At 56.6% G+C, this 27,486-nt stretch overlaps 2 protein-coding genes across 3 annotated transcripts; both read left to right on the top strand.

The window, feature by feature from the left end:
* Positions 1-449: 449 nt before the first annotated feature.
* On the top strand, positions 450-18,481 carry ASAP3 (ArfGAP with SH3 domain, ankyrin repeat and PH domain 3). The gene is made up of 26 exons (XM_030964689.1): positions 450-696; positions 4,494-4,566; positions 5,129-5,274; positions 6,764-6,838; positions 7,123-7,172; positions 7,432-7,558; positions 9,606-9,691; positions 10,447-10,522; positions 10,646-10,732; positions 10,981-11,090; positions 11,323-11,392; positions 12,085-12,172; positions 12,678-12,726; positions 12,815-13,002; positions 13,117-13,250; positions 13,656-13,750; positions 14,013-14,193; positions 14,526-14,611; positions 14,719-14,834; positions 14,924-14,991; positions 15,164-15,271; positions 15,386-15,629; positions 15,717-15,990; positions 16,476-16,620; positions 16,768-16,890; positions 17,167-18,481. The coding sequence occupies exons 1-26, from the start codon at positions 574-576 to the stop codon at positions 17,239-17,241; spliced, it is 2,997 nt and encodes a 998-aa protein (XP_030820549.1). The 5' UTR covers positions 450-573; the 3' UTR covers positions 17,242-18,481.
* Positions 18,482-18,955: 474 nt separating this feature from the next.
* On the top strand, positions 18,956-25,809 carry TCEA3 (transcription elongation factor A3). Of its 2 annotated transcripts, none has more exons than XM_030964586.1 (14): positions 18,956-19,265; positions 20,733-20,795; positions 20,898-21,003; positions 21,317-21,482; positions 21,733-21,801; positions 21,996-22,064; positions 22,189-22,263; positions 22,541-22,618; positions 22,718-22,872; positions 23,168-23,224; positions 24,094-24,248; positions 24,783-24,929; positions 25,008-25,079; positions 25,217-25,809. In XM_030964586.1, the coding sequence occupies exons 1-14, from the start codon at positions 19,197-19,199 to the stop codon at positions 25,223-25,225; spliced, it is 1,290 nt and encodes a 429-aa protein (XP_030820446.1). In that variant the 5' UTR covers positions 18,956-19,196; the 3' UTR covers positions 25,226-25,809. The 2 variants fall into 2 exon arrangements, with proteins under 2 accessions (XP_030820446.1, XP_030820445.1); XM_030964585.1 differs by having other exon boundaries at positions 22,174-22,263.
* Positions 25,810-27,486: the final 1,677 nt, after the last annotated feature.

Raw genomic sequence — 27,486 nt, 5'->3', positions numbered from 1 at the left:
GGAGTGGACTGGGCATAATCCTAAACCATCACTGTGCGTGTCTCCATCTCCTACCAAGATGGGGAGAGGTGGTTGCTGGGGTGCCTGGGAGAGGTGAGTACTGGAGTGCTGGGGTGAGGTGGGTTCCGGGCGGAGATGGGTGCTGGGGTCCCTGGGTGCTTGAGTTAGGTGGCTGCTGGGTGCCTCGGAAAGGGGGGTATTGGCGTTAGGGGGATGCTGGTGCCTGGGAAAGGCGGGTGCCGAGGCAAGGTCGAGGGCGCAGATCCAGAAGAAAAACCGCAGGGTTTTCTCTTCGCGCCACCAGAGCACGAGGGAACCCCGCACGCCCTGCGTCCCGGAACGGGGGTCACTGGAGCAGATCCTGGGGAGCACCGCGGCTCTTCGCCTTTAACGTGCGGACGGGCGGGGCCGCCGCGTGACGGCGGAGGGCGGGAGCGGGCGGAGGGAGGCGCGGTGCGGGGCTCGCGGTGCGGGGCGCTGAGCCGGGCTGAGCCGGCACCCTGGGGCGCTCCGCAGGGGAGGCGCTCCCCGCCGGCCCCGCTGCCGCCCAGTGCCCCCGGTGCCCTCCGCACCATGCCCGAGCAGCTCAGCGTGGCCGACTTCTTGGCCATTGCCAGCGAGGACCTCGGTTCCCCGGCCGCCGCCTTTGCCTCCAAGATGCAGAAGTGCCGGGGGGCCGTGGGGGCTCTGGAGGAGGTGAGAGAGGCCGGGGGGTGTGGTCGGGGGGTCAGACTGCGCATCCCGCCGGGGAACACCTCCGCACCAATACGTGCTAGTCCCTTGATGCTTGCGCCTCCCTCGGGCTTCTGTTTTTTAGAGCCCACCCTTTCATCCCGAGACTACGCTGGTCATCCTGAACGGGTGGTTTGGGACCCTAGGATGGGGGGGGGCGTTTGTATCTCCCGAGCAGCCCCATCGTACTTTTATGGGGAGCTAAGCCTGTAGAAATGAGCTTCTTTAAAGCTCCAAGTGCCCCCCCGAGGCCCCCGACATATCCCCCATCACCCCGAGGCCAGGACGGCCTATTTCCTTATTTGTAGGGCCAGAGCATCCCTCCCGGGGCCAGGGCATCCTTCTTTCCCACCAGGACCAGCACACCACTCCTGTCCCGGGGGCCAGGACATGCCCCCAGAGAATCAGCCCCACATTTCTATCCACTATCGAGCTCCTGTACTGGAGCTCGATAGTGGATAGATGGGATGTGGTGTCGCTGGGGGGTCTCTTCCTTGGGGAGTATTTTCAACCTTCCCCAAAGTCATCGCCAGCCTTTTTGGGAAGGGTGAAGGTGGTGGGTTGCCTTCATCCTCCTCCCGCCTGGAATAAAGGCAGTTTCCAGCTGGTCCTGTGGCTTTTGCCAACTCCTCTTAGCTAAGGAATGACTTTGAAGGAGAGCCAGAGCTGGCAGGGAGTGGGGGGCCCCCGGTGCCAGGGCTGCTGGGATACCTGGGGGCAGTGGGATGGGTGTCCCACGCCTGGCAATCTGGGAACACACCATGTAGCATCTTGGTCTCCATCAGCACATGCTGGTCACTGTCATGGATCCTCTTCCCAGTGGGGAAGGAGGAGGCAGCTCTAGCCAGGAGGGAACAGCAGGAATTTTGTTTGGCTGCTTGGAGAGGCTGTGATTAAGGGATGCAGGGTTGGCGAGAGATGCGTCCATCGGGAATGACAGGGGGTCTCTGGGATTGGCTTAGTAAAGCTCCAGCAACCATGAGAGATAGCTGGGAATCGTGACTGCTGTGCCATATGTGCCATGGAGGGCACAGGGCTGAACCCTCCATGCCACTGGAGGCTCTGGGGAGGAGGCTAACCTGCTGCTAGACCTTTGGCATCCCCCTGGTCCCAGCACGAGGGGAGAAGGGAAATCTGAGCAAGCCAGCTCCCTGCTATCTTTGGAGCTGCAACATGGTGATAGCATGAGGCAAGGGGGATAATCAGTGGCGGATTTGGGGATCACTGGGGGAGGGGAGAGACTCTCTGTGACCAAACCGAGCCATAATCCATCCTGTCACCTCCCCAAATACTGGCAGGTGGCTTGGTGAGCAGGAGGGAGTGAAGGATGCTGGTCGAACTCCAGTGACTGCTGGGTGGGAAGGGATGGCTACATCCCACCAGGACCCTGGGACAAAGCATGGCCACATGCACCCAAGATAGGAGCTGGTCTGAAATCGTGGGGCAGGAGTGAGCAGGGAGAGGACTGGAGATTGCTGCTCAACACTAAGGAGACATCTTGATATTGCCCAGAGCTACTTTGTGCCTCAGTTTACCTCCTGAGATTAAAGAGGGTCCTCTCCCCGGGGTTTGTGGGACTTCAGGATCCCTGGGGCTGCTGCAGAGAGAGAGCCTGAGGTCTCTGGAGTGGGCTTGGAAGGCTGAATCCAGCCCTTGGTGGTTGGTGCTGGGTGCTGTGTGCACATCAGAGGGGACTGGGCACCTCTGGGCTAGGGCAGGGTGACATGGCAGAGGCTGCTGGCAGATGAGCTCCCAGCTCACCCTGTCCCCCAGGGCAGTGCCACATACTGCTCCCGGCCTGACAGCTTGGCACCCTGGCTCTGGCACCCGTGGCGGCTCCTTCGCTGGGTAGCACGAGCCGGCAGCAGCGGGGGAGGGAGAAGAATGGCCTCCATTGAGCATCCTGCCTGAGGTCTCCCGGCTGCGAGCCCAGCTAGCTGTGGTGCAGGTGTGCATTCATCCCTTCCTCCATCCCATGGGGAATTCCTCCTGCTGACGTCCCTGTTATGCCAATGTCCTCAGCTGTCCCCTGACCAGAAGCCCTTGAGCTGGGCCTGGGGGATGATGGGTGCCATCGGGGGCTCCAGACATCTCTGCTCCTCCACTCCTGAGCAGCCAAGGACTGTGTTCCCAGCAGCCAGTATGTTACACTAGGGATGCCAGTGCTGCCTGCAGGTGCTGGCAGCACTGTACAGTGATTCCCTCTGTGTTAACCACCCAAATACTTGTCTCTGCTTGCCCTGTGGCCACTGGTAGATGCACAGACCCCTTCCTGAAAGCCCTTGTGCCCTTCCCTGGATCATCCCTGCTCTGCGCCAGCCCTGCGTTCTGCATCCAGCAGCTGTGAGCTGGCACCAGGATGAGGTGCTCCATCCTGGACACTTGAAGGAGCATCTTCCCACATTTTCCCAGTGATGCTTCCAAAGCATCTCATGCTACCTCAGTTTCCCCTTCCTAAGACTCTGCCAGGTTTGCAAGCCTGGAGCATCCAGGCATCCAGCCCTGAGTTCCCCCAGAGACAGGGAATATCTCTGCTCTGGAGAGTTTGGTGCACCTGGATGTGACACAGAGAAGGGCCATGAGGGGCTTTGGTGCACCCCAACATTCTTCCCTCTGTAGATGCATTGCAAGACTCCTGAGCAGGGGGTTTGGCTCCCACCTCAGCCCCAGTCTGCTCCAAGCCAGTTCATCCTGGCAGCATCCCATCGGACGAAGAGAGCAGTGCTGAAGCTGGGCTGACTCTGCTGTCAGGAAATCAGCCTTGACATCAGCCCGAAAACCTTCAACAGAGCTCAAGCAGAGAGAGAGCGTCTTTATTGTAATTCCTCCGAGGTTTCATCCCTGCCCTTTCTGCTGTTCACACCCTCTAAATATTTCCAGCCTGTTATCATGGCTCTGGTACCTGCAGCCAAGCCACCATTAACCCTTTCCTGATGCTGGGGCCAGCGTGTGCTCAGATGCTTGTGCTGGCAGCACCACAGCTCCTTGCCTTTGGGTTGAGTGGGGTGAGTTTGTCACAGACCTTGGTGGGGTTGAATTTGTTGTGGTGCTTAGGGGGCAAATCAGGGCTATACAGGTAGGAAGAGATGGGCGGATGGGGAGAGCTCCAAACCAGAGCAGGATCTGGATGATGGGGCTGCAGGGAGACTCATGGTGCTGGGGACCGTGGGGCAAGATCATGCGTGAGCTGGGGGGATTTGGAAAGTCACATTGCTCGTTGTGGGATTGTTGTGGTTTAGCACACAATCAGCACAAGGGTTTATGGGATTTAGGTCCCCATCAGCAGGATGTGGGTCCTGTGAGAGCTGAGCACGCTCACACATCTCACCTGGTTCTGAGCCATGGGGATGGGCTTATGTGCTACATGATGCTTCAACTCCTCCTTGGTTGAAACAGTCCCTGCAAGAGCCAGAGAGGCTGGCTTTCTATTAAGCTTTCCGTGCTTAATAGAAGCTGCTGGGATCCAAAGAGCCTCTTACCTCCTCCTGCTGTCTTGCTCAAACCCTCCTCTCTGTGGCCAGCCAAAGCCCTGCCTGGCAGCAAAGCTATTGGGACCACAGCCCTGGCAGGAGACCGGCTGGACGCTGTGGTTCCAGCATCCCAGGATGCCTCCAGCTCCTTTCCCAGCCCTGGGAGCTTGGATCCCACCCCACACATCTGCACAGTGGAGTTGCAGCTTTTCCAAGGGCCAGCTGGGCTGGGGGAGTGGCAGCCATGCTTGGCTAATGAGCTCCATTTGTTTTCTCTCTTTGCTATTGCAGAGCCTGGATGGGGACCAAGCTGTGCTCCAGAGGATCAGGAAATATGTGAAAGCTATTCACATCTCCGGGCTCAGTGAGTTGGGCTTAGGGAGATAATGGGCATTCCCAGAGCATGGGGCTGGGGGTGTGTGATAGCCCCATCCTCCACCAGCAATGGTCACACCGGGCAGCTGTGGGTGCTGCTGAGCCTGGGGCTATTTGCTGCTTGGGTGCTACCAGCCCGCCAGTCTGGAAACGTGCTAAGGTGCCAAAAATTGTCTTAAAATTGTATAAAGAGGGAAATGGAGAGCCTTAGGAAGCTTGCTTTGGATATTCCAGTGGTGTTGTCCAGCGGGATCAGTCCAGATTTGCTACAGAGGTGGGTGGCAAACCCAAAAAAAGTAAGGAGGTGGATGCTAGCTGCTGGTGGAACCACATGATGTGACCTGATAATGTGCTTAGATGCCAAAAACTGTCTGAAATATATATGAAAAGGAAAAATTGAGAACCTTAGGGAGGTTGTTTTGTGGCACTGCTGCTGTCCTGCATTAGGATTGGGCCAGCTCTGTTAGAAGGGGATGGAGAGATGGTGTGACCCTAATGTGTCGGGTGCTGCAGGGTCACCGCATGTCCCTCTTTGGTGTCTCTCCATACAGCCCATGTGGAGAATGAAGAACAGTACAGTGAGGCCCTGGAGAACTTTGGCAACAACCACCTCTCCCAGAACAACCATGAGCTCTCTACCGGCTTCCTAAACCTGGCGGTCTTCACCCGTGAGGTCACTGCACTCTTCAAGAACCTGGTGAGCTGTCCCAAATCCACTTGGATTTGGAATCCCCTACCAACCAGTGCAGCTCCCCTCCTTCCAATTTAGCTGCCCTCCACCACATGCAGCAATCCCTACCTCCTACCTTGGACTCAAGGACACATTCCCAGTGCTCTCAGACCATCTGATACCCTTGTTACTGGATTTATAGCTCACTCCTAGCTCCCTGGGGCCATTGACACTGGGATCTAATGGGAAGCTGGGGCTGCTATTTTCATTTTTCCCTTTTTTCTTGCTTTCTGTTTTTTTCTCACATCAATTGCATCTCTGGTCTCGCTTGCCAAGAGTAAATCAAAGCCACGCTGGGCTGCACAGTGGGGCCGCGAGGAGCAGGCAGAGGCGGCTGCGAGCCGAGCCAGGAATGGCTCCAATGGAAAACTCAGGTCCTGAATGGAGCTGGGTTCATGCATGCCCAGCAGCAAATCCCTGGGGGGTCCCATGTGGCCCCCTCTCTGTTCACTTTCAAATCCCCCTCTCCAAAGGGTGTTTTTTTGCCCCTGGCTCTGCTTAAGGAGGAAATTGATTTCTGCTGCCCTTCCCCCAGCAAGAATTTCAGATTTTTGATGTGTTCCTCTCCCAGTTACCCCAATCTGGGCCTCCCTCCTCCTCCCCTTCCCCATCCTGGCTGTCATAGCCTGCTGGACTCCTGTGCTCCAGTAGAGCTCTGCAGAACTGTCCTGATGGAGGAGTTGGACCAGTTCTGAGGGTCCCCACCTCCTGCCCCACATGCTGCTGAGTGAGTTCTGTGCCAAAACCAGATCCAAAAAGCTGTTTCCCCTCCTAGAGTCTCCCTGGAGTCCCCCATTACCCCTGGTTTGGGGGTAGTCCTGTGCCCTGGGGCTGGGTTTCTCCTCAGGTGCTGCAGAGGACCAAAACCCTTAAAAGAAATCTGGGTACACTGGGGAAGTCCCATGTGGGTGCTGGAGCTGCTCTCACAGCTATAAAATGGGGTGCTGCTCCGTGGGCTGCATGGAGGGAGGCCAGGACAGCAGTGGGCTCCCATGTCCCCACCGCAGACCCCTGCACAGGACTGGCAGGGATAGTGGTGGCTGAGCTGCTATCCCCAGATCCCAAAAAAGGGAGGCATTTTGGGAAGCCCCTTTGACATGGGTGAGCTCTTTGTATCACAGGACCATGGAGGGGCTGGTCGTGCTGCTGGATGCTGGGGACAGGAATGGGGACAGGGATGAGGTGTCAGTGGGGGAAGACAGCTTTGTTTTTGGCAGCTGTGCTGCTGGTGTGGTTTGTGGGAAGGGCCACATTCGTCAGACATCTTGCAGCCAGTTCCAACAAGCCCCAGCGTGCCCTCTGCCAGGATCCTGGATTCAGCCACCCTTCCAGCTTCTTTAACCCTTCCTGGGGCAGTGACAGAGTTGGGGGGAGGTCCCTGGCACCGGGGAAGACCTGGGGCTCCAGCTCCCTGACTTCCCTCACCGTGGGGTGGCCCTTTGTCTACCTTCGGCAGGTGCAGAACCTGAATAACATCGTGTCCTTCCCCCTGGATAGCCTGTTGAAGGGGCAGCTGAAGGATGGCCGCCTGGTAAGTCCTGTCCCCAGGGTCACTCGTTTGGTGACATTCTGCGGCAAGACCTCTGGTATGGATTCAGCTCCTGTCTGTGGCCAGGAGAAGGGAGGAGCTAGCACCAGGGCATGGAAGGAAGCAGTGAGGGTTGGGAGTGACAGAAGTGAGGGGTGAAGACCTGATAGGGACACTCATCACCCTCAAGGGGTGCAGCAATGCAGAGCAAAGCTCTTGGCCCATTTAGTGCCACGGGCTCTTTTGCTTTCCCTGACAGCTGCCACCCCCTTTTTCCTTTGCCACAGGATTCCAAGAAGCAGATTGAAAAGGCCTGGAAGGATTATGAGACTAAAGTGTAAGTAACATGCTGCCTCTGGCAAAATCTACCTAATCCCACGCTGCACAAAGGTGTTTTGTCCCTGGACTGGAGCCAGGCACCGATGGTGTCAGTCTGTCATGGGGAGGGTTCTGGTCCAGCTTTTCCCAAAGGGGAAAGGGAAGGGCTGGAGAGGGCCTGGAGATGTTTCTCCTGATCCCATCCCCACTGTAGCCTCCTGCATGGGACACCCCTCAGAGCAGGGATGTCCCCAGCCCACCTTCATCCCATTCCACAGGGGAAAGATGGAGAAGGAGAAGGAACGAGCCCGCGTGGCTGGAGTCATCCAGGCGGAACCACCAGCAGCAGAGGTGGCCGAGGACATGCAGAAGGAGCGGCGGCTCTTGCAGCTCCACATGTGTGAGGTGGGGGCTGTGCCAAGGGGATTGGGGACTTTTCCCCCCAGGAACAGAGTCCCGGGGGGCATGGGGGACTGCTCTGCTAGAAGCTGTGCAGGGACATCAGAGCCTCTCCCAGTATCTGACACCAAAGCAGCCCCACCTGTGTGCTGTGCGGGACCCTTGTCCGTCCCCTTCTCCCTGTGCCCCAGCATGGTCCCAGCTCGGGAATCTCCATCCCATCCCATCCCATCCCATCCCATCCCATCCCATCCCATCCCATCCCATCCCATCCCCCCCCCCTGCTGAGGTCCCTGTGGGATGCAGCTCCAAATGGCACCCATGGTGGCCCACAAGGGTGGCCTGGGGGTTCCTTCCATGTCCCCCCAGCCCCACTCCTACCCTTCCTTGGGTGGCATTTGGGTAAAAAGTGAGCTTTTTTGGCTAACGTCCGTGAGGTTGGCTTTGTGGTTTTTGCCTATCCTCAAAACTGCTCCTGGCTTTGATGAAGGGGGTCACAAGTCACCCCAGATCCTTGTCAATTCTGGGTCCTTGCAGTCCATGCTCAAGAGGTCAGATGGGAATAAATGAAGGAGACTCAATTTTGAAGCCCTGCAGCGAGGAGGAACCCAAGTGTCCTGGCTCCAGACACTCAGCAGCCCCATAAACTTCGAGAGTGGCAGAGCAGGAAACAAGTCTGCCATGGGTTGTCCCAGAGGTCTCCCATGTTCCCGAGGGCCAGATCCTGGTGCCGCCCCATGCCCGCCCAGCAAAGAGCAGGGGTTGTGGGTAGGAGGCTGTGCCTGCCTCGGAGCTTCGACCCGGCCAGATGAGTCACTCCCTTGAATAGCTCCACTGTGGGATAAATAACAGCACATGGAGAGGTGGGAGCTGGAGCTGGGCATGTGCACCCGTGTTTCTGCATGCATGAGAGCTGTTGCTGGCCCTGGAAATGGGAGGGCAGTTCTTCTGGGGGGCTGGGGGCCCATATGATGCACATAGTTTTATTGGAAAGTGGGTTTTGCTACTTCCAGGGTCCTGTTTTACTCCATGGGGTGGTGGTGTCTCCTCATCGTGGGCCATCTCACACCCTCAGGGCTGTGGGAGCAGTTGGACATGGGCCCAGGGCTGCTGGGAGCATCCCTTTGTTCACAGGTCCCAGCCAGCGCTGCCTGGGATGCTCTGCTGCCACTGTCACCGTGGGATGTGGGTGGCAGGGCAGGGACATCCCACAGGAGCTGGGCACATGTGGCCTTTTCTGGGTGGGACGTGCTCTCTGACATTGACTTGGCCTCTCCAGCTGTCATGGAGCACTTTAACAGCTGTGCCCAGTCCAGTGACCCCTCAGGGTGTCTGCAGTGCCTGGGCCATGGTGAGGCTCCATTCCAGGAGCTCTGTCTCACCCTGGAAAGCCCCCAGAGCTCAGGGCTGCCTTCCCCTCCCCTCGCTCCCCACTTGAAACCATTCCAGCAGCTGGAGAGGAGCTTGCAGGGGGAAAATCTCTTCCCCTCCTTCTTTTACTTAGGGTGAGCGAGAGTCAGTGTGTTTCCTTCCCTGCCTGCAGCTGATGGACGGGTTTGATGCATAAAGCTGAAATTCCCCATCCCACGGGGCACCTCAGCAGACCTCCAGTGCTGGTGTGCTGCAGGTGCTCGCTTCTTGGAATCTGATTTTTTGGGAAAAAAAGGGCCATATCTTAAAAAACATTTGGCCTTTTTTGTCGTGTTTTTTCTTTCCTTCGCAAGATGCCTTGAGTTTTGGTTATTTATTAACTCCAGAAGTAATGAGCAGTGGGAGAAGCATGCTTGGCTGGAAAACTTGGAGGCCTGCCTCAGTCCTTGAACTTTCCATGTCTTGGAGGACTTCCAGAGCCAGGTTTTTGAGGGTGGTCCCCAGTGAGCTGCCTTCAAATCCAACATCATGACTTGACTTCTTGAAACCCAGCCAGTGTTTTAACCTTCCTCCTGTGCTGGGAAGGGAACCAAGGGCTAGGCAGGCTCTTGCTCTTTCCTCTGGGATATTTGCAGCTGGTCCTTGTCTCTGTCACCTAACCAGGTGTTTTCTCCCCCTCCAGTACCTGCTAAAAGCCAGAGAGTCTCAGATGAAGCAGGGACCAGATTTCCTGCAGAGCCTCATCAAGTTTTTCCACGCTCAGCACAAGTAGGTGCCACCTGGGTCAAGATGGGGCTGGTTGTCACCCTTGGGTGGTCCCACGAGGGTCTGAGGTCTTCTGCTCTCATCCCAGAGCCATAAAGCTGTTAGTGGAGATACTGGCCAGAGCCCATCACTTCTCAGTTTTCTCTGGGGAGTTGAAATGTGCTTTGTTGTTTTGAGGATCTGTAAACGTGTCCATGGGGCAGTGGGAGGGGCATTGGCTTGAGATGTATCTGATTATTTGGTTTCTGGGTAGATTTCCAGGGATGAGCTCAGCTGAGCAGCTCTGGCTTTAGCCATGGGGCTTGTAACAAGGGTGTTTGGAGTGAGGATCAACATCCCCTTGCCTTTCCTGTTGCTCTGTGAGGCTGGAATAGTGTGGGAGTCATCATCTCCTCCAGCTCTCAAGTGGGGAAACTGAGGCAGGTTGAGACTGGTTAAAAGCATGTCTTTGACTGGTACTGTGACCCAGGGACCCCCCAGAATGTGGCTTTTGGCAGCACTGCTCCCCAGTGAGTTGAGCTGGGATTAAACAAGAGGCCAATCCTGCATGCCAAACATCCCAAATATTTGGGGTATCCAAACCCCATGGGCTAGGCTTGGCCTTTGCTGGGCTCTCTCCAGATCCCCGTAGCCAGGGAGCCACAAAGCAAGTACCAGGGAGGGGATCACCATGATCTCCTGCCACAATTTCTCTAAAAACCCTCTTTTTTCCTCCATCTTCCCCATCTGCATCTTAATCACCCTCAACAAACACCCAGTTTCTTCCAAGACGGCTGGAAGGCTGCCCAGAATCTCTACCCCTTCATTGAGAAGCTCGCCATGTCCCTGCACGCGGTAAGGCCTTCACGCTGCCCTGCAGTGCCCTCAGCCTGTCCCCCGGCATGCCCCCGTCCCTGTGCCAGCCCTGGCCAGCACCTGTGCTCAGGGCAGCCCTGAGGGCAGCTGCTCCCTCTGCAGCTGCACCAAGCACAGGAGGAGGAGGTGAAGCAGCTCACGCAGACCCGTGACTCCCTCCGCAACATCCTGCAGCTGGAGAACAAGGAGGTGAGACCCCAGGATGGGCAGGGAAGAGCTGGGAAGGAGCATCAAGAGGTGCTGGGTACGCTGGGGTTAGTTTGGGAGAGGGGGAGCTGGGTTAACCTCTCCAGGGACCTGGAGACATTTGGATGCTGGGAGGGAATGGGGCTGTCTGGCATCTTTTGGACATACTGTACCCCCGTAAGGACAAGGTCACCTGGGGCAGCGGCCGCCTCTGTGCCTCTCACTTTGCTTTTTTATTGTCTTTTTTTCAGGAAAACTTGAACAGGAAGAACTCTGGCAGTGGCTACAGTATCCACCAGCACCAAGGCAACAAGCAGTACGGGACAGAGAAGTCAGGATTCCTGTACAAGAAGAGTGATGGGTGAGGATGAGTGTTATCCTGGAGAGCTCTTGGCTTCATCCTGATATTGTCGGTGCTCATGGGAGGCCCAGAGCTGAAATCCAGCTCACAGGAATATTAGTAGTCTATGAGTTAGAGAAAGCATAACCCCATGTCCAGAACTCCCATCAGGCCTCTGCCATGGCTGGTTTGGGATGTGGATGTGGGTGATTGCAGCTGTGCAATCCTCACTCCTCCTCTTCCTTCTTCTCAGGATCCGCAAAGTGTGGCAGAAGAGGAAGTGTGGTGTGAAGTATGGCTGCCTGACCATCTCCCACAGCACGGTGGGGAGTGTGGGGGCTGCAGCCCTGACCCTTTTTTGTGCACCCTTTGGGGCTTGGTGTCCATTGGATTTCAGGTTTAATTTTGCCAAAACTGATCACAAATCTGCCTGGCTTAAAAATCAATGCAGGATGGGACTGAACAGTTTAAAGAAAGTCCCCTGTATCTGACAGGGGTCCCAGGGTGGTGCCCCGTGTCTGACGGTGGTCCCAGGGTGGTGCCCCGTTTCTGATGGGGGTCCCAGAGTGGTGTCCCCGTGTCTGACAGGGGTCCCAGGGTGGTGCCCCGTTTCTGATGGGGGTCCCAGGGTGGTGTCCCCGTGTCTGACAGGGTCCCAGGGTGGTGTCCTCGTGTCTGTCCATGGGAGAGGAGGCGATCCTGGCAGGGGCGGACAGACGGACAATGCGGGTCCAGACGAGCCCAAAGGGGATGGGCTGGTTGGGAGGGAAGGGCTGCCCCCTGGCGGTGGAGGCTGGAAACTGCAGGAGGGACAGAGGGACCTCCTGGAGACGTGTTCTCCTGCAGAGGGTTCCTGTTCTTCTGAAATAAGTCAGACAGGGTCTGATTTGCATGGTTATCCCGAGAGAAACCATCTGTGGTGGTGGTTGTACCACCACAGTTGCCACCGGAGATGGTGATGCCCATCCCATTCATTCCTGGTCCTTTAACCCACCTCGGTCCTCTCACCCTGCAGATAAACCGTCCCCCTGTGAAGCTGAACCTCCTCACCTGCCAGGTGCGGCCCCATGCTGAGGAGAAAAAATGCTTTGACCTGGTGACACGTGAGTACCTGGGATGAGGTGCAGTGGCTGGGGTGTGAGGTGTTTGATCTGGAGGTGGAGGCTTTGGTGGGACCTCTCCCTTTTTGGAGTGGGTTTTCCCTCTGAAACACAGTGGCACCCTCTTTAATCTGGCTCTGGGTGTCTTCCTGGCTGTCTTTACAGATGAAGGACCAATCCAGTGACTGCTAGAAACCTGAGACAAAAAGAGATTGTGACAGGGCTCAGGTGATGGGAGAGTGATGTGCAGTGATTTAATTTGTAATTAATCAGCTCATTTGAAGAGATTTCAGCTGATTCCTTGGCATCCCTAGACCACAGAATCCTAGAATGGTTTAGGTTGGAAGTAACCTTAAAGACTGTTTTGTTCCACCCCCGCACCATGGGCAGGGATATCTTCCGCTAGACCAGATTGCTCCAAGCCCTGTCCAAGCTTAAACAATTCAAGGGATGTGGCAGACACAGCTTCTCTCCTTTCACCTTCTCTCCTCTCTCCCCATCCCTGCAGACAACAGGACCTATCATTTCCAAGCAGAGGATGAGCAAGAGTGTGTTGTGTAAGTGCCACAGCCCATCCCTCCTCCTTGACATGCCAGATCCTGCTCTGCCTTCCTCATCCTCCTCTTCCTCCTCCCTCCTGCCCAGGTGGGTCTCAGTGCTGCAGAACAGCAAGGATGAAGCCCTGAGCAATGCCTTCAAGGGGGATGGGGGCAGTGGCGGGGTGGCGGCAGGCACCGGGGTGGATGGCAGCATGCAGGAGCTCACCAGGCTGGTTATCAGTGAGGTGAAGAACATGCCGGGAAACAAGCAGTGTTGTGACTGCAGTGCCCCAGGTACGTCAGGGCCTGGGGTGTCCCTCCACCCTAGGTGTGAGTCAGGGTTCATGGGGGTCACAGCATCTTTGGGGGCCGGACATGCTGCTGAGCCCCGCGCTGCTCCCATTGCAGATCCCACGTGGCTCTCTACCAACCTTGGCATCCTGACGTGCATCGAGTGCTCTGGCATCCATCGGGAGCTGGGTGTGCATTATTCCCGCATCCAGTCCCTCACTCTGGATGTTCTCAGCACCTCTGAGCTGCTGGTAAGCTGTTCTCTGAGCCCAGAGGTCTCCTGGCACCCTGGGAACCATCCTCTGTGTCTCCCAAACCTCCTGTGACACAGGGATCATTTCTTCTCCTCCATCCCATCTGTCCCGTTTGCTCCAGGGCTTGCAAACTTGCCTCAGTTTCCCCAGCACAGTGGTGTGGGCAAGGGGGGCTCTGCGAAGCTGTTTGCTAAGCACGGGGCTGCTGGCAGCTCCCCAAGATTTTCTCCCTCCTAAAATAGATTTCCACTGCCATAAGAGAGCATCATCCTGGCAAAGATGCTGCTCTGGGAAAGCCCTGGATGGATCCAATGGATTCCTTCCTTCTGGGATGGGATCTGGCTGGAACAGGGTGAGTGTGACCAGGAGGGTTTATGTCCCTCTGTTCTCCTCTCTCCCTAGCTGGCTGTTAGCATTGGGAACACTCGTTTCAATGAGATCATGGAGGCCGCACTACCCACACAGGACTGTCCCAAGCCTTCAGCCAGCAGTGATATGTGAGTCAGGGACTTGGGTGTGCTGGGAAGAAGAGGAGGAGAAGGAAAAAGAGTGCATGGTGTGTGCCCTGTTGTTGTCCCCATGCTGCCACTGCCCATTTAAGACAGGCCTGGGATGAGGCATCCTGATGTCATTGCTGGATTGTGGTGGGGATCTGCACCTCTTTGGAGGCTTACCCTTGATCCTGAGGCTTCAGGAGGAGGCAGGAGCACAGGGCTCCACAGCCTGTCTCCATGCCTATCCAAGCCCCCCTTCCGGCAGGGCTGCACGCAAGGAATACATCATGGCCAAGTACATGGAGCGACGCTACGTGCAGAAGAGCAGCCAGGACAACCCCCACGGCCTCTGGGAAGCCATTCAAGCCCGTGACCTCCTGGCCCTGCTCAAGGCCTTTGCCGAGGGGCATGACCTGACCAAGCCCCTGGCCAGCCCTGAGGGTCAGGTGAGGCCTGCACCCAACAGGGTATGGATTTTCCCTCTCTGGGTGGCTGTGCTCTGGGTTGCCTTGGGCTTTGAGAAGGGATATGCTGGTTGAAAGGTGAGCATCCTTAGGTCCTGCTCTCTTCTCTCCTACACACAGGAGATGAAGTATTGTTGAGGCCAGCTCTCCTCTCCCTTCCATATCTTGGGAGATGAGCATACATGTGTCCAGCACTCCTTTTCCCTTCATTCAGGGGGGAAGATGAGCATTCTTGGATCCAGTACTTCTTTTCACTTTATCCTGAGGAAAGATGAGCACTCTCAGGGTCATCTCTCCCTCCCATCTCTTGGCAGGATGCAGGCGAGCTGCCGCTGCACATGGCCGTACGCCACGCCGACAGATCATCCCTTCCCTTGGTGGACTTCATCATCCAGAATGGGTGTGTCCCCAAGGGCTCCCAGTGTTCCCTGCCCCTCTCTCTCATGGGAGGAATGTACAGGGAGCTTGTATTAAAGCCTTGACTTTCCTGCCATTGGCCCTGCACAGGGGAACGCTGGACCGGGTGACACAGAATGGGAACACGGCCTTGCACTATGGTGCACTCTATAACCAGCCCAACTGCCTCAAGCTGCTCCTGAAAGGGAAAGCCACCTTCACCACAGGTATGAGGTTGGGACAGAGGTTTTGGGGTTCTTTGGTGAGAGTGGTAAGGCTGCAACTTGGATTTATCCCCCTTTTGTCCCTTGGGCAGTGAATGCGGCAGGCGAGACAGCTCTGGATGTGGCGAGGAGGCTGAAGTACAGCGAGTGTGAGGAGCTGGTAGGTGGGATGGAGGAATGGGGGAGAAGCTCAGAGTGGGGAGAGGGGATCAAGTGCCTGAGGAGGACTGGCATGAAGGCGGGGGGCTTTTGGAACGTGTCCCTCCAGTGCCGAGACCCCTGTGGGCTGCCCCATCCTGGGATCCCCCTGACCTGCCCCATCCCTCTGGCAGCTGGAGCAAGCACAGGCAGGGAAGCTATCTCTGCAAATCCATGTGGACTATGACTGGGAGCCCCCATCAGAGTTGCCCTATGACAGTGAGGATGAGCTGGAGGAGAAGGTACTGTGGGATGGTGGGGCCTCCACATCCCTGGTAAGGGAGCTGTGGGAGTGCAGACCCTTTTGGGGGGCTGGTGGCAGTGGGACATCCCTGGAGCTGTGTGTGTACCCCCAGGTGAGCCCCCTCCAGCACTCCTTCAAGGGCACATCGCCACTGGCCACCAGCCCACTGCCTGCCTGCCCCCAGACCCGCTGGAGCTGCATGGGGATGGACATCACCAACAAGACCTACGAGAGCATCCTGGTGCCCTCATGCACTGTACCCCGCCGGGCTCACAGCGAGGAGATCCCCCCGCCGCTGCCCCTCAAAAACCCTACGCGGGGCAGCTCTCGCCCCAAACCCAGCCACAGCCCCACTGGTGAGTTGAAGGAGGGGGTCATCATGGTGGGGCTGTGCCTTCCCCCAGAGACCAAGTTTATTGTCCCCATTGCGTGTGTTCCCCCAGAGCGCCCTGAATTACCCCGGCAGGCATCGGAGCCTCACTTCTCTGGGCCAGCGGAGGCAGTGGCACCACACAGCCTGCCCTGTGCCAGCAGCACGGGTGCCCTGGATGGCACCCCCAGCACCCGCAGCCCCACCGAGAGCCAGTGGGCAGCCTACTGGGAAACCCGCTCTGAGACGGACACGAGCAGCAGTCGGCGGGGGCCAGAGCTGAGTCCCCCACCCACACAGCCCCTGCCAGGCGGCACAGTCCCTGACATCCCCCCTGTCAAGTTTGGGTAGGGACCCTGCTCCAGACTGGGGTTGCACTTGGTGTTGGGGGATCATTGTACGGTGCTGGTGGGTGAACTTCAACCTCTGCCACCCCCATGGACATGGAGAATTGCTGTGAAGCAAAAGGGTCCTCACCCTCTGGGATCTCCAAAGAAACTGATGGTGACCCTGGGATGCAGGAGGAGATAAGGGCAGCTATGGGGATGCTGGGTTGTCCTTGGAGACAATGATGCAGATTATTTGGGAGGACACCAAGATCCTCTGCCAGTTATATGTATTTTTTCTCTCCTTTGGGAAAATGTGGTGGGATGGGCTCATTCGAGGGAGTTTGGGTGCTGGAGACCCCTTTCATCAGCATCCAGGGGGCTGTGGGTGAGATCAGGTCCCATGGGGGAAGCCCTAACCTCCCTGAGACCTCACAGGATGGAGAACAGGGTGGGGGAAGGCAACAGCAGAGGAGGGGTGACACTGTTCCCACTGTCACCCACAGCTCAGAGAGCACCCGCTCGTACCGGCGCATTGGTGGCACGGTGGGCAAAATGGGGTCGTCTGGGTCCCCCCAGAGCCCTGGTGGCCCCGAGGACCCTGCTCTCAGCAAGATGCCCCCTGTGCCCATGCCCAGAAGATTTGCTCCGGTAGGTGCAAATCCTCCTCTGCATCCCCGAGCATCCCAGCTCCTCTTATCCTGGGGTGGCAGATGGAGTGATCAGGGGGTCCTATCCCTTGCCACCTTTTGGATGGCTTCGGGGGGGGTCTGTCACCCCCTTTCGATCCCATTTCAGGCCAAGGGGAGGCAGAAGCGAGTAAAGGCAGTGGCTGACTGCAAGGGAGACAAGGCACGAGAGCTGACCTTCTCCAAGGGGGAGGTCATTGTGGTGACACGGGAGGAGGACGAGCAGATCTGGGTGAGTCACCATGGCATGGACAGGTGCTGGGATCCAAATCCTGGGCCTTTTCCCCCTCCAGTTCTCTTCTGAAGGAGGCTGGGTTTTTCTGGGTGGGCACAGATGGGGGACTTCTGCCCCATGTATGCATGAAGGAGGGCTAGGAGGGCTCCGCTGATGTGTCACCACAGCTTTGCCTCTCTAAATACCTGTTGGAATTGAGCAGGGAAGAAGTTCTGGGGCTCATATCTCAAGATAAGACTTGCACTCCCCTGAACCCTCTTTCTGTACCCCCAGGTTGGCTTCATCGAGGGTGATGGCTCCCGCACTGGAGTCTTCCCTGCCAGCTTCGTCCACCTCTTGCAAGACTGACCATGTGGGGGTGGCCCATTTGTCACTGTCCCATTGACTGGGAGTAGAGCCAGCTCCCTGCTAGGGGCTTGGTAGAGCCAGGCCAAAGGGACATGTGCCCAGGATCCTGGCATGAGACCACTGCCCTCCAAGGGGGCCCAGAGATTCCCTGCATTGGGAAAACCATCCCTGGAAGACAGCAGTGGGGGGCTGAGGAGCAGAGAATGGACACGCTTGCTGCACTGGTGGGCTGAGGTTTCTGTGCCAGCCCCTGCTCCCGCTGCTCTTCTGTCATTCCTGTGGTGTCTGCCCATCCTTTGGGTTTTCTTCTTCCTTCTCTGCAAGGAATTTGGGATGGGGGAGCTGTATTTGGTATCCCCTACCCTCTGCCAGATAGTCATGAAGCCTCCTCCTCATCCTGGGGGCAGCCATGGACCACCAGCCTCCTTCTGTACCCCAACTGTGAAGCCTTTGGGATGGGCAAGAAATAGGAGAGGGTTTTTTTTTTTTGTGTCCATCCCCCACCCCAGGTTCTGGGAGCTGCCTGGACTGGTGGAGTTCAGGGATGCTCCAAAGCTTCTCCAAAACTGGTAGCAAAATGCCATTCCTTGATTTGGAGGGCAGGGTATGTTTCAGGTGGTACTACAGAGCCCCTGCCCCATGTCCCTCATATGGGGTGGGTGCTGGATCACTGCCCCTTCCCTCCGGGGGTCTCAGAGGGGGTTTTGCAACTTTTTCTAGGACCAGCATACCCCTGTAGCAGTGTCCCCTGGGAGCCACCTGCCTCCATACCCCCTCACTTTACCCTTCTCATTTCTGTGTCAGATGCTTCATCTCAAAAAAGTCTTTTTTAAAATGTTTTCTGTCTGATTTCTAATAAACCATCATTTTTTAAGCACCTGGGAGTGTGTTGGGAGGTACAACCCCTGCCCTGCCATCCCCAGCATGGTGATGCTGCTGATGTGTTCCCAAGGCTCCCAGTCCCTGGCATCTGTGATCACCCTTGGGGGCAGCCATGTAGGGCTAGGCTGGGACATGGATCCAGAGCAGGATGCTCATACTACAGCCCCGCCATGTGAGTGCTGGAGCAGGGACAAGCAAGGATGGCAAGGTTGTTGCCACCTACATATCCCAGTGGCCTGTGCCCCATATTGCTGCCTGTCCAGCCAGGCCTGAAGGGCTCCTGCTCCTGCCCCAGGCTGGCACACTATCAGCTGGCTCTGCTGGCGCACCATCTCTGCTGTGCTTCAAAGACTGCAGCGTGTCATTTGTCATCGCACAATCACGGAATGTTGGAAGGGGCCTTAAAGATCGTTCCGTCCACCCCCTGATGTACGGGGGACACCTTCCACTAGACCAGGCAGGTTGCTCCAAGCCTGTCCATCCTGACCTTGGACGTTTCCAGGGAGGGGGTATTCTCAGTACCAAAATACTCCAATATGTGGAGTACTCCAGTATAAGAACTATTCCTGTATAGTGGAATTCCACGTATATTGGAACATTCCAATGCATGGAGTATAAAGATTATTCCCCCAGGGCTCTCGCTGCTGGATCAACTTTGGGAAAAACTGAGCCTGTGGCACACTGTGCTGTGCCCATGCCCCTGAGGATTCCCTACCTCAGCCATGCTGATGGCAAAGCTCCATCCCGGGCCCTAATGCCTCCCTGGGCTCCCCACAGCCACGAGCCACGTGTCCTGGAGTGCCCCAGCGCGCACCTCCTCCGCTCCTGCAGCCGTGGCTCTCGGCTATATTTAGCCCTCCCATGTGCTATTTTGCTTTCCTGGCAGGAGTTTATAACTGGCCGGGACAGCCCCACCTCCTTTCTGCTTTCTGTCCCTTCCCTTCTCTTCCCTTCCCGTCCCTTTCCCCCTTTTCCCCTGCTCTCTGCTCCCTTCCACCCCGCTGCCCAGGACCCCATGTCAGCAGGGCCCAGCTGTGCCCGCAGCCAGCGTCCTGCTCTGCTGGAGCCCCGCCATGGGCCCTACTGAGGAGCTGGTCCGGATTGCCAAGAAATTGGATAAGATGGTGGCCAGGAAAAGCACGGTAAGGTGGCTGATCTCCTCGGGGTATGTGCACGTATTTAAACATACGTATTTACATGTGTACATATTTACACACATGCTTATTTACACACTTGCTTGTTTACATGCATGTTTGAATGTTGTGTGGCTTGGAAAAGGTGGGGGGTTTGCTTTTCACAGCCCTCACGCTGTCCCTGGAGGTGCTGAGTGGGTTTAAGGGTTGCTGCCTGTGTCACCCAAGCCCAGCCTCAGGACATCATAGCGAGTACCCAGGGGATTTAATTTTGCCTCTAATTTGGGGCTCTCCTGTACCCCATTGCTCCCAGACACTGGGATTTGGGGGTAAGGGGGTGTGTGTCCCATGGGTGGCAGCTCCTGACGCTGCTTGGCAGTGCCGGATTGTGGGCAACAGGTGTTTGGCCCCCAGCCTGTGCACCAACACCTGATCAGTGCCAGGGCCAGAGGCTCGTGTACAGGCAAGGAAAAGCTCTGGGCTGGGGGATATAACACCCTCGGGCACAGCCCTGCCTGTTGCACAAGTGTGCAAAGGGAGGGGAAGGGGTCAGACGCTGTTTCCTGGATGGCTGTGCTCTGGGGAAGCCAGGATCCAGCCCTGCCACCCTTGTGCCAAGTGAGGATCCTGGTGAGCCTGTTATATGTGCCAAGCCCAGCTCTCAGAGTTAATATTTGACTGTTTCCACTGGCCTTTGCCCTGACAAGGTGCAGGCTCCTGGCTGGGGGGGCAGCACTGCCGTCTCCATGGATCTGGTGGCTTTTTGGGATGCCAACGCTTGGTATCAAACCACATCCCATGGCTCTGCTTGCTGCCAGGAATTACCTAGGGGTCAAGGGACAGGGGTGTTCCAGGGTGTTCCATACTACTCTTGCTGCTCTTTGGGATGAGACAGAGCCAGGGTCCACCTACAGCGCAGGAATGTCCCTGCATCCATCAAACCGGGGGGATCTGATTCAGCCGCTCATGGTGGGGCTCCATGGAACAGTGCCCTGGAGGGGGATACCTGGGAGCTGGTGTCTGCTGCTGGGGCTCTAAAAATGCCAAGGATGAGGAGGAGGAGAAAGAGAGGGAGGAGGAGGAGAAAGAGAGGGAGGAGGAGGAGGAAGGCTCTGTGCTGGACTGTCCTTATCTCAGCTGCCACTGCAGGGTACCAGGATGTGTCCCATGGACCTTCACATGCCTGAGTGGGGGACACTGGGAAATCCCCCAGCTGTCCTTAACTCCCACCAGCCCAGATTTTTCTTGCAGATGGGGGTTTTCCCAAGTTTTAAGAAAAGCTCGCGCTATCCAGCTGGAGATGTGACCTGGGGCTGGGATGATCCAGCAGGATTTGGGTGTGGGACTTTTCTATCGGTGTGAGAGGTCAGGCAACCCCAGGGAGCAGCCCAGGGCTGCTTTGGGTGCTCCTGTCATGCCCTTCCTGGTGCTGCCTGGTGCCTCCTCAAGGGCTCCTGTGGCTTCTCCCTGCTCTAGGAAGGGGCACTGGATCTGCTCAAGTCCCTTACTGGCTACACCATGACCATCCAGCTGCTCCAGGTGAGGGGGTTTGGGTGGGGGGACACCCCGTGGGGTAGCTTGTCCTGTGCCTTGTGCCAGCCACCACATCCCTAAGGATGTGTCCCTGGTGTGTGTCCCCAGACCACACGGATTGGAGTGGCTGTGAACTCAGTGCGGAAACACTGCTCAGATGAAGAGGTGGTGGCCTCAGCCAAAATCCTCATCAAAAATTGGAAGCGGCTTCTGGGTGAGCGATGCTGGAGGGAGACGAGAACCCCCCAAATCTCAATCCTGCCTGAGCCATCCCTGCACCTCAAGCCCGAATGCTTTCTGGGGGGATGGAGTGGAATCAGTCCAGAGCTAGGGCATGCAGGCTCCTATAACCTGTAACTCAGATTTTCCAAAGGCTTGTTTTCACTCTGGGATAGGCTGGTGTAAATAAATGTGTGCCCCACCAAGGGCTGAGCATCTCGACAATCATTCCCCACCCCAGGATGCAACTGTGCAGGTGCCCTATGCTGGTTTGGGCTGTGACTGTGACACCCAAATCCTTCCCACAGAGTCCACCGCCACAAAAAAAGAGAAGGATGCAGATAAGAAGAAGGAGAAGGAAACAGATGGAGACAAGGAGAAGAAGAAGGGGCTGGATGTTTCCAGCTGCCCCAGTGAAGGGGTGAAGCACAGCAAGAATACAGCTGAGAAGCACAGGGAGAAGCACAAGGAGAGGTGAGGACTCCTGCCTGCTGTTGGGGGACACCAGGGCCAATATGAGACCACCCTCTGCTTGGTCTTTAAGAGTTTATCCATCTCTGCCTACCCATGGATGCTGGCAGCACCTCTGGAGACCAAACTGCCTCTGAGACAGCACCAGGGCCGATTTTGGAGGAGGGAGAAGTGGATATTTTCTATTTTCCCTTCTCTAAAACTAGGTCATTTTGGACAGTGCTCATCTGACCCGTGCTCTCTCTATCTCTAGGAAGCCCAGCAAGTGTGACTCTCATGCCACCACCACCCAGGGCCACTCTGCTGATTCCAGCCCGGAGAGGTACCTGCTGAAGGATGCCCTGACCCTCACGCCAGGCTCTGCCAGGCACCGCCAGCCCAGAGGAGGCTTTGCTGGCAGCCTGGGGGGGGTGCTCAGGGATGGGGGATGCAGATGGACAGGATCCAGCTCACAGGTTGCCAGAGTGTGCTGGGTTTGCTGAGAGCTTCTCTCCCTTCCTTTGGGCCGTGGTGAAGAGAGTCCAGTGATGGCAGGAGCCCCACTGCGTCCTCCAAGAAATCACTTTTGGACGGCAAGAAAGAGAGGTGGGTCCTGGGCTACATGAGGATGGGAGAGGCAAGACCCTGGCCCCTCAGTGGGTTGTGCTTGGGGTGTGGAGCCATCACTTGTCCCAGCTACTGCCCTCTCACACAGGACTTGTCCTGCCAGGACTGCCTCTGCTGACTCCAGGTCCTCAACTGTCTCCTCCTCTTCCTCCACACAGAAGAGACCGTCAGGAGAGAGGTAAGGAGGGGGTGTCCCTGGGCAGCCTGGGGATGCTTTTAGGGTCCCCCTTGGAGATACCATGAACATGGAGGGGGTGAGAAGTGGCTGGAAGCCCTGATCCTGCACAGCACTGGGATATTTCCTGGGAGGAGCAAATGGAGATCCCTGTTGGCTTCCGAACGAGTACTCTCATCGATGTGCTGATGCCTGAGGTCCTGCCACCAGTCCCTGCCCCCTGTTCTGCCTGCCCTGTCTCTGGTGTTATCCCCACTGTCCTGTTTCATGCCACTCCCAGGAGAGCCTCTGTGGGCACCAGCCTCTCTCCAGCTCCCACCAGCTCCCAGAGAAACTCCAGTGACAGCAAGGAGGAAAGGTAGGAGAGACCCACTCCACTTCCAAGGGACCCCGGCAGGTCCCTGCAGCTGTGCCAGGACACTGCCGCCTGCCCGTGCCCCTCCATGTGCCCCTGCAGAGCCAACAGCAGCAAGGCCAAGCCTGAGGTGCCGCGAACCCCCAGCAGCCCCTCCTTCTCTGCCAGCCCCTGCTTCCTGGCCCCCTGCTACCTCACAGGGGACTCGGTGCGGGACAAGTGCATTGAGATGTTGACAGCTGCACTGCGCATGGACGGTGAGCAGTTCTGGGGGTGCTGGACCCCAGATTGGGCTATTTCTCCTATGGGACAGTCCTAATAGGAGCATTCAGCCCCAAAGGAAAGAAAAGAAGGTTGGTAGGGTCTATGATAAGGGAGTTGGATGTGAGGATGCATCTTGGTAAGGTTCAAGATGGGTAAAACTAGGTATTTTAGAGATAGAGGGTCTGGGGCAAGTACAGGGGGAGAGGTGAGATTTTCTGGGGGAGGTACAGTGAGACCTGTGGCTGGTTTCACACCTGAAAGTCACCCCTTAACCTCTCTACCCTTTAGACGACTACAAGAAGTTCAGTGTTAACTGCGAGAAGATGGCATCGGACATTGAAGACCATATCCTTTGGGAGCCTAGGGGTCCCCAGGCTTCACCTGCTGGGGGGTGCGTACGTGGGCTCAAGAGTGCTGCTGGGGACAGGACAGAGGGTGACAGGGACAAGGACAGAGGGTGACAGACTCTGCCGTGCTCGTTGCCTGCAGAGGGAGCCCAGACCTCAGTGAGAGGATGCTGAGGCTAAGGCTGAAGGTGATGCTGAGCAAAGTATCTCCTGAGCACCTCCCTTTTTCCAGGGGTCTGTGCGTCCTCCCCAGTCCCCTCTGGTCAGGGACCTGCATTCATCCCTGGGGAAATAATCCAAACCCAGCCAAAGCTTTTCCCATGAGCCTGCTGTAGGTGCCTGTGTCTCCTGCTAGAACCAGTCTGTCACAATGTCCAGGCTGTGTCATGCTGGAAGGGACGGAGCCACCTCTGCCCACCCCCAACTCAAGGCTTGGGGTTCTCCTGGCAGGCCACTGAGACCAGGACCAGCCCCAGGGTGGTTCACCTCCTGGGTGCCCTTTTTGGTGCCTCCCAGATCTGTGGCCAAAGCTGCTACATCAACCCGTCCATACCCATGTTCTTTGGGAGGAGGGAGTAGACAGAGTCCTCTGCACCATGAACTTTTGTCCCAGCACAGGACTTGGTGATAGTCCCTGAGCTCCATAGCCTTGCCTGGGTGTTAGATGTTCCAAGGCAGTGGAAAGTCATTTTCCTCCCCACATCTCAAGCTGTGCTTCATCCTCTTAAAGCCAAGGATCGGGACACTTCCCACAGGGAGGAAAGCCCCACTGAGATCAGCCACCTCCACGTGACCATTGACCCTGGTGACAGCAGCAGCAAGCTGGCATCCCCCATCCCCCTGTGTTGATTCTTTGACGGACCCCACATATCTTCCAGGAGCTGAAGAGCACAGACATGAAGTATCGCAACCGGGTGCGGAGCAGGATCAGCAACCTGAAGGACCCCAAGAACCCTGGGCTGCGGAGGAATGTGCTGTGTGGGGCCATTGAGCCCAGCCTCATCGCCCGCATGACTGCTGAGGTGGGCACTGGGGTGCATGGGGCTGGTGCCCCTGGATCTCTTCTATGCTGCCTCTGTGGTGCCCAAGTGCTGGGTCTTGGCTTGGTGCTGTCCACACTGGGGATGTCCCAGCATCTCCCTGTCCCACTCCAGTGCTGAATGAGACACGGGGAGCATTAGGAGAAAGCTGGCAGTGCTGCTAGGTCCCCTTAAAGCCCTGCAGACCCCCAGCCTAACACAGATCTGGCTGTGGGATGTCACACACTGGCAGGAATCAGGCTGGAGTGTCCCCATTTGTCCTCCTCAACCAGACTCCACAAATCAGGCTCCTCAGAAGCCCAGTTTCCCCTGTGGGGAGACAGATCCCTGCAGACAGCAGTTGTAGTTTGAAGATGGGATGATTTTTTCATCAGAATAGGTCTAAGCCCTCCAGTGAGCACAGACAGCAGGATTAATCCTGTTTTGGGAGAGGATGGGGAAGGTGTTGGACTGTGGTACTTGAATGTGAGCAGAGCCATGGCCACACTGACCCATGTGGGCCAATGCTGGTGGCAGGAGATGGCCAGTGATGAGCTGAAGAAGCTGCGGAATGCCATGACCCAGGAGGCCATCCGGGAGCACCAGATGGCCAAGACAGGTGGCACCGTCACCGACCTCTTCCAGTGTGGCAAATGCAAGAAGAAGAACTGCACGTACAACCAGGTCAGGCCTGGTCTGCAGGGGAGCTTGCCTTGGGGGATGCTGTAAGGGTCTCACTGAGGCAGTGCTGCTCCACCCCAGGTACAGACGCGCAGCGCTGACGAGCCCATGACAACGTTCGTGCTGTGCAACGAGTGTGGGAACCGCTGGAAGGTCTGTGACCATCTGGGGAGAGGCTCTGGGCAACCCACCCCTTTCCTAGCCTTCAGGGGTAGCAGAGCCCCCTGATGTGGTGCTTTGGGTGCTGGGTGAGGGCTTACCACCTGCCCTGGGCTCTGCTTCTCCTGCAGTTCTGCTGATGCGGCTGGCAATTGGGCTGGAGGGAACATGGTGCAAGACAAGATGCTGTGACACCACATTGGGCAGCTGGGTTGGGGAGGAGGGATCAGGGTGGCACCAGTCCCTAAACACCAGGTCTTTGTACCCTTGCACTGGGCTCCTTGAAACATCCTGGGGACCTGGCTTCCGGCAATGTCAAGTTCACTCAAGAAGGTCCCTGTGAATTCAATGGTTCTTCTCTGCAAATTCCTGCCCTTTGATTGGGGTGTGCTGGGATCCCACTGGGAACAGACTCATTCCTGGTTTGGGGGCAGGAGAGACATTGCTCCATGGACATGGGGCTGTGCCTGGGAGCTGAGGGTGGCAGAGGGCCAGGTCATAACCCAAACACCTTTTTCCTCACCTAAGTGCACACGGAGGGGAGAGACATGGAGGGGACAGGGTGGGTGCAGCATGGCCAGGTGCTGTTGGGATGCCACTGTGCCCCTCTGCTCTGTGACAAATGGACCATCCATCCTGGCTTGAAGGCACCATGTCCCAGGAAAGAAGGAAGGATGGCAGGGAGAGGAGCAAGGAAGAACCCTTCCAGCCAGAGTAATAAAGGTGTGAACTATCTCTGCAGCACTGACTGCTTCCTAAGATGGGTTTGGGATGTCTGTCTCGAGTTTATAGCTCTCCAGCTTGAGCCTCAGGGTCGTGGAGTGTGCTGCTCCCATGTCTTCATGAGCCAGAGTGTGAAAGCAGAGAAGGACGGTGAAGCTGTTAATTAACCCATCATTAATTTTTAAATCTTGGCCTGAAGTGTGAATTTTTTCACAGGCCATGCCATTTGTACCCAGACTCGGGTGCTAAACCCTCTGTGTTTGGGGGGTCCCCACCACCCTTAAGCCCCCTGAAAGAGCTCTCTGGGCTGTGGTGCTTGTTAACACTCTGGAGTGATTAATGAGCCTCCAAGGCAATTATTTACACTTGTGACAGTGTGTGAGGCTGCAATTAAGGAATATAACGGATTGTAGGGGATGAATAAAACATCAGCGTGACCTTGAGGTGTGAGGGGAGCACAGGAAGGGGGGGACTGGGGCTCTCGGCCATCCCCAGGGTGCCTCAGGGCGTATTTGCCTGGGACAAGGCTGAAACAGGGGGATTTGGACTTAAATTTTTTTTCAGTCCAGTCTAATAAAGGTGTTTAAGTGATACCAGAGGGAGCCAGACTCCAAGCGTGTTATGATGGATCTCCTGGCATCCCTCTGTCCTTCACAAGAGCCTTCGGGATCTCTGCTGCAGCTCCAGCCCCACGTGGGGCTGGTCATGGCCATGCAATTATGGAAAGGCTCTTACAGTTCCTGCCAGGGGTTGATTTACCCACCCCGAGACTCCAGGTTTGGATGCTCCAAAGCTTCAGCAGAGGCTGGTGTCTCTTCCTGCCTCTCCCTACCTCTCTCTGCATGAATCACAGAATCATTTCGGTTGGAAAAGACCTCCAAGATAATCGAGCACAACTGCTCTCCCAGCACTGCCAAGCCCACCACTACATGTCCCCAGTGCCACATCAACATGTCTTTTAAATCCCTCCAGGCAACTCCAAGGAGATGCTGAATCTTCTATCTGATGGAATTTTTATATTCAACCTCCAACATGCAACACTTTAAACAACCCCACAGAGTGTCCAACTCCAGCCAGGCTTCCCCTTGAGCGGACAGCCACAACTGGTGCTGCCAGACCACATCCCTTCCCCAAAGACAGCCCTCGGCCACCTCAGGGACACAGAATCTGCCACATGGCCAGTTTTACTTTGTAATCCTGGCTTGCCCAGGGGTCACCATCCCCCGTAGTCCAGGCCCCCCAGCTCACCCACAGCATGGGGCTTTGCTGCTGCCCTTCTCCCCCGCATTTTTCCAGCCTTGAGAAAACAATCAGAACTTTGCCGTTCTGTGGTTTCCTTGGCAACCCCATTTCCCCATCCTCTCAATTTATGCATCCGTATCGGCCCCGGTCACCGACCCCCAAAGCACAGCGGCAGGTCCCTGTGCACAGGAATGGAGCAGGAGATGATGTGTCCTGTCCACCACCAGGACAGCTGATCCCAGAGGGACCCTCTGGAAAATTTCCACTCTGTCTTATCTCAGCCAGGGCTTCCCAAGCATCTGGGCTTATTGGAAAGGAATGGAGTAGCTGCTGGTGGTTCGTGTCTCTGAACTGAACTGAATTAAAGCAGTTTTGGAGCCAGTCTTTATCTCTCTGTGTGGGTCCTAGTGCTCCTGCTGTGCACAGGGTACCCAGA

The sequence above is a fragment of the Camarhynchus parvulus genome, chromosome 23, assembly GCF_901933205.1.
Source record: "Camarhynchus parvulus chromosome 23, STF_HiC, whole genome shotgun sequence".
In the NCBI taxonomy this organism is placed as follows: domain Eukaryota; kingdom Metazoa; phylum Chordata; class Aves; order Passeriformes; family Thraupidae; genus Camarhynchus; species Camarhynchus parvulus.
This window is presented reverse-complemented; position numbering and strand designations above follow the sequence as displayed.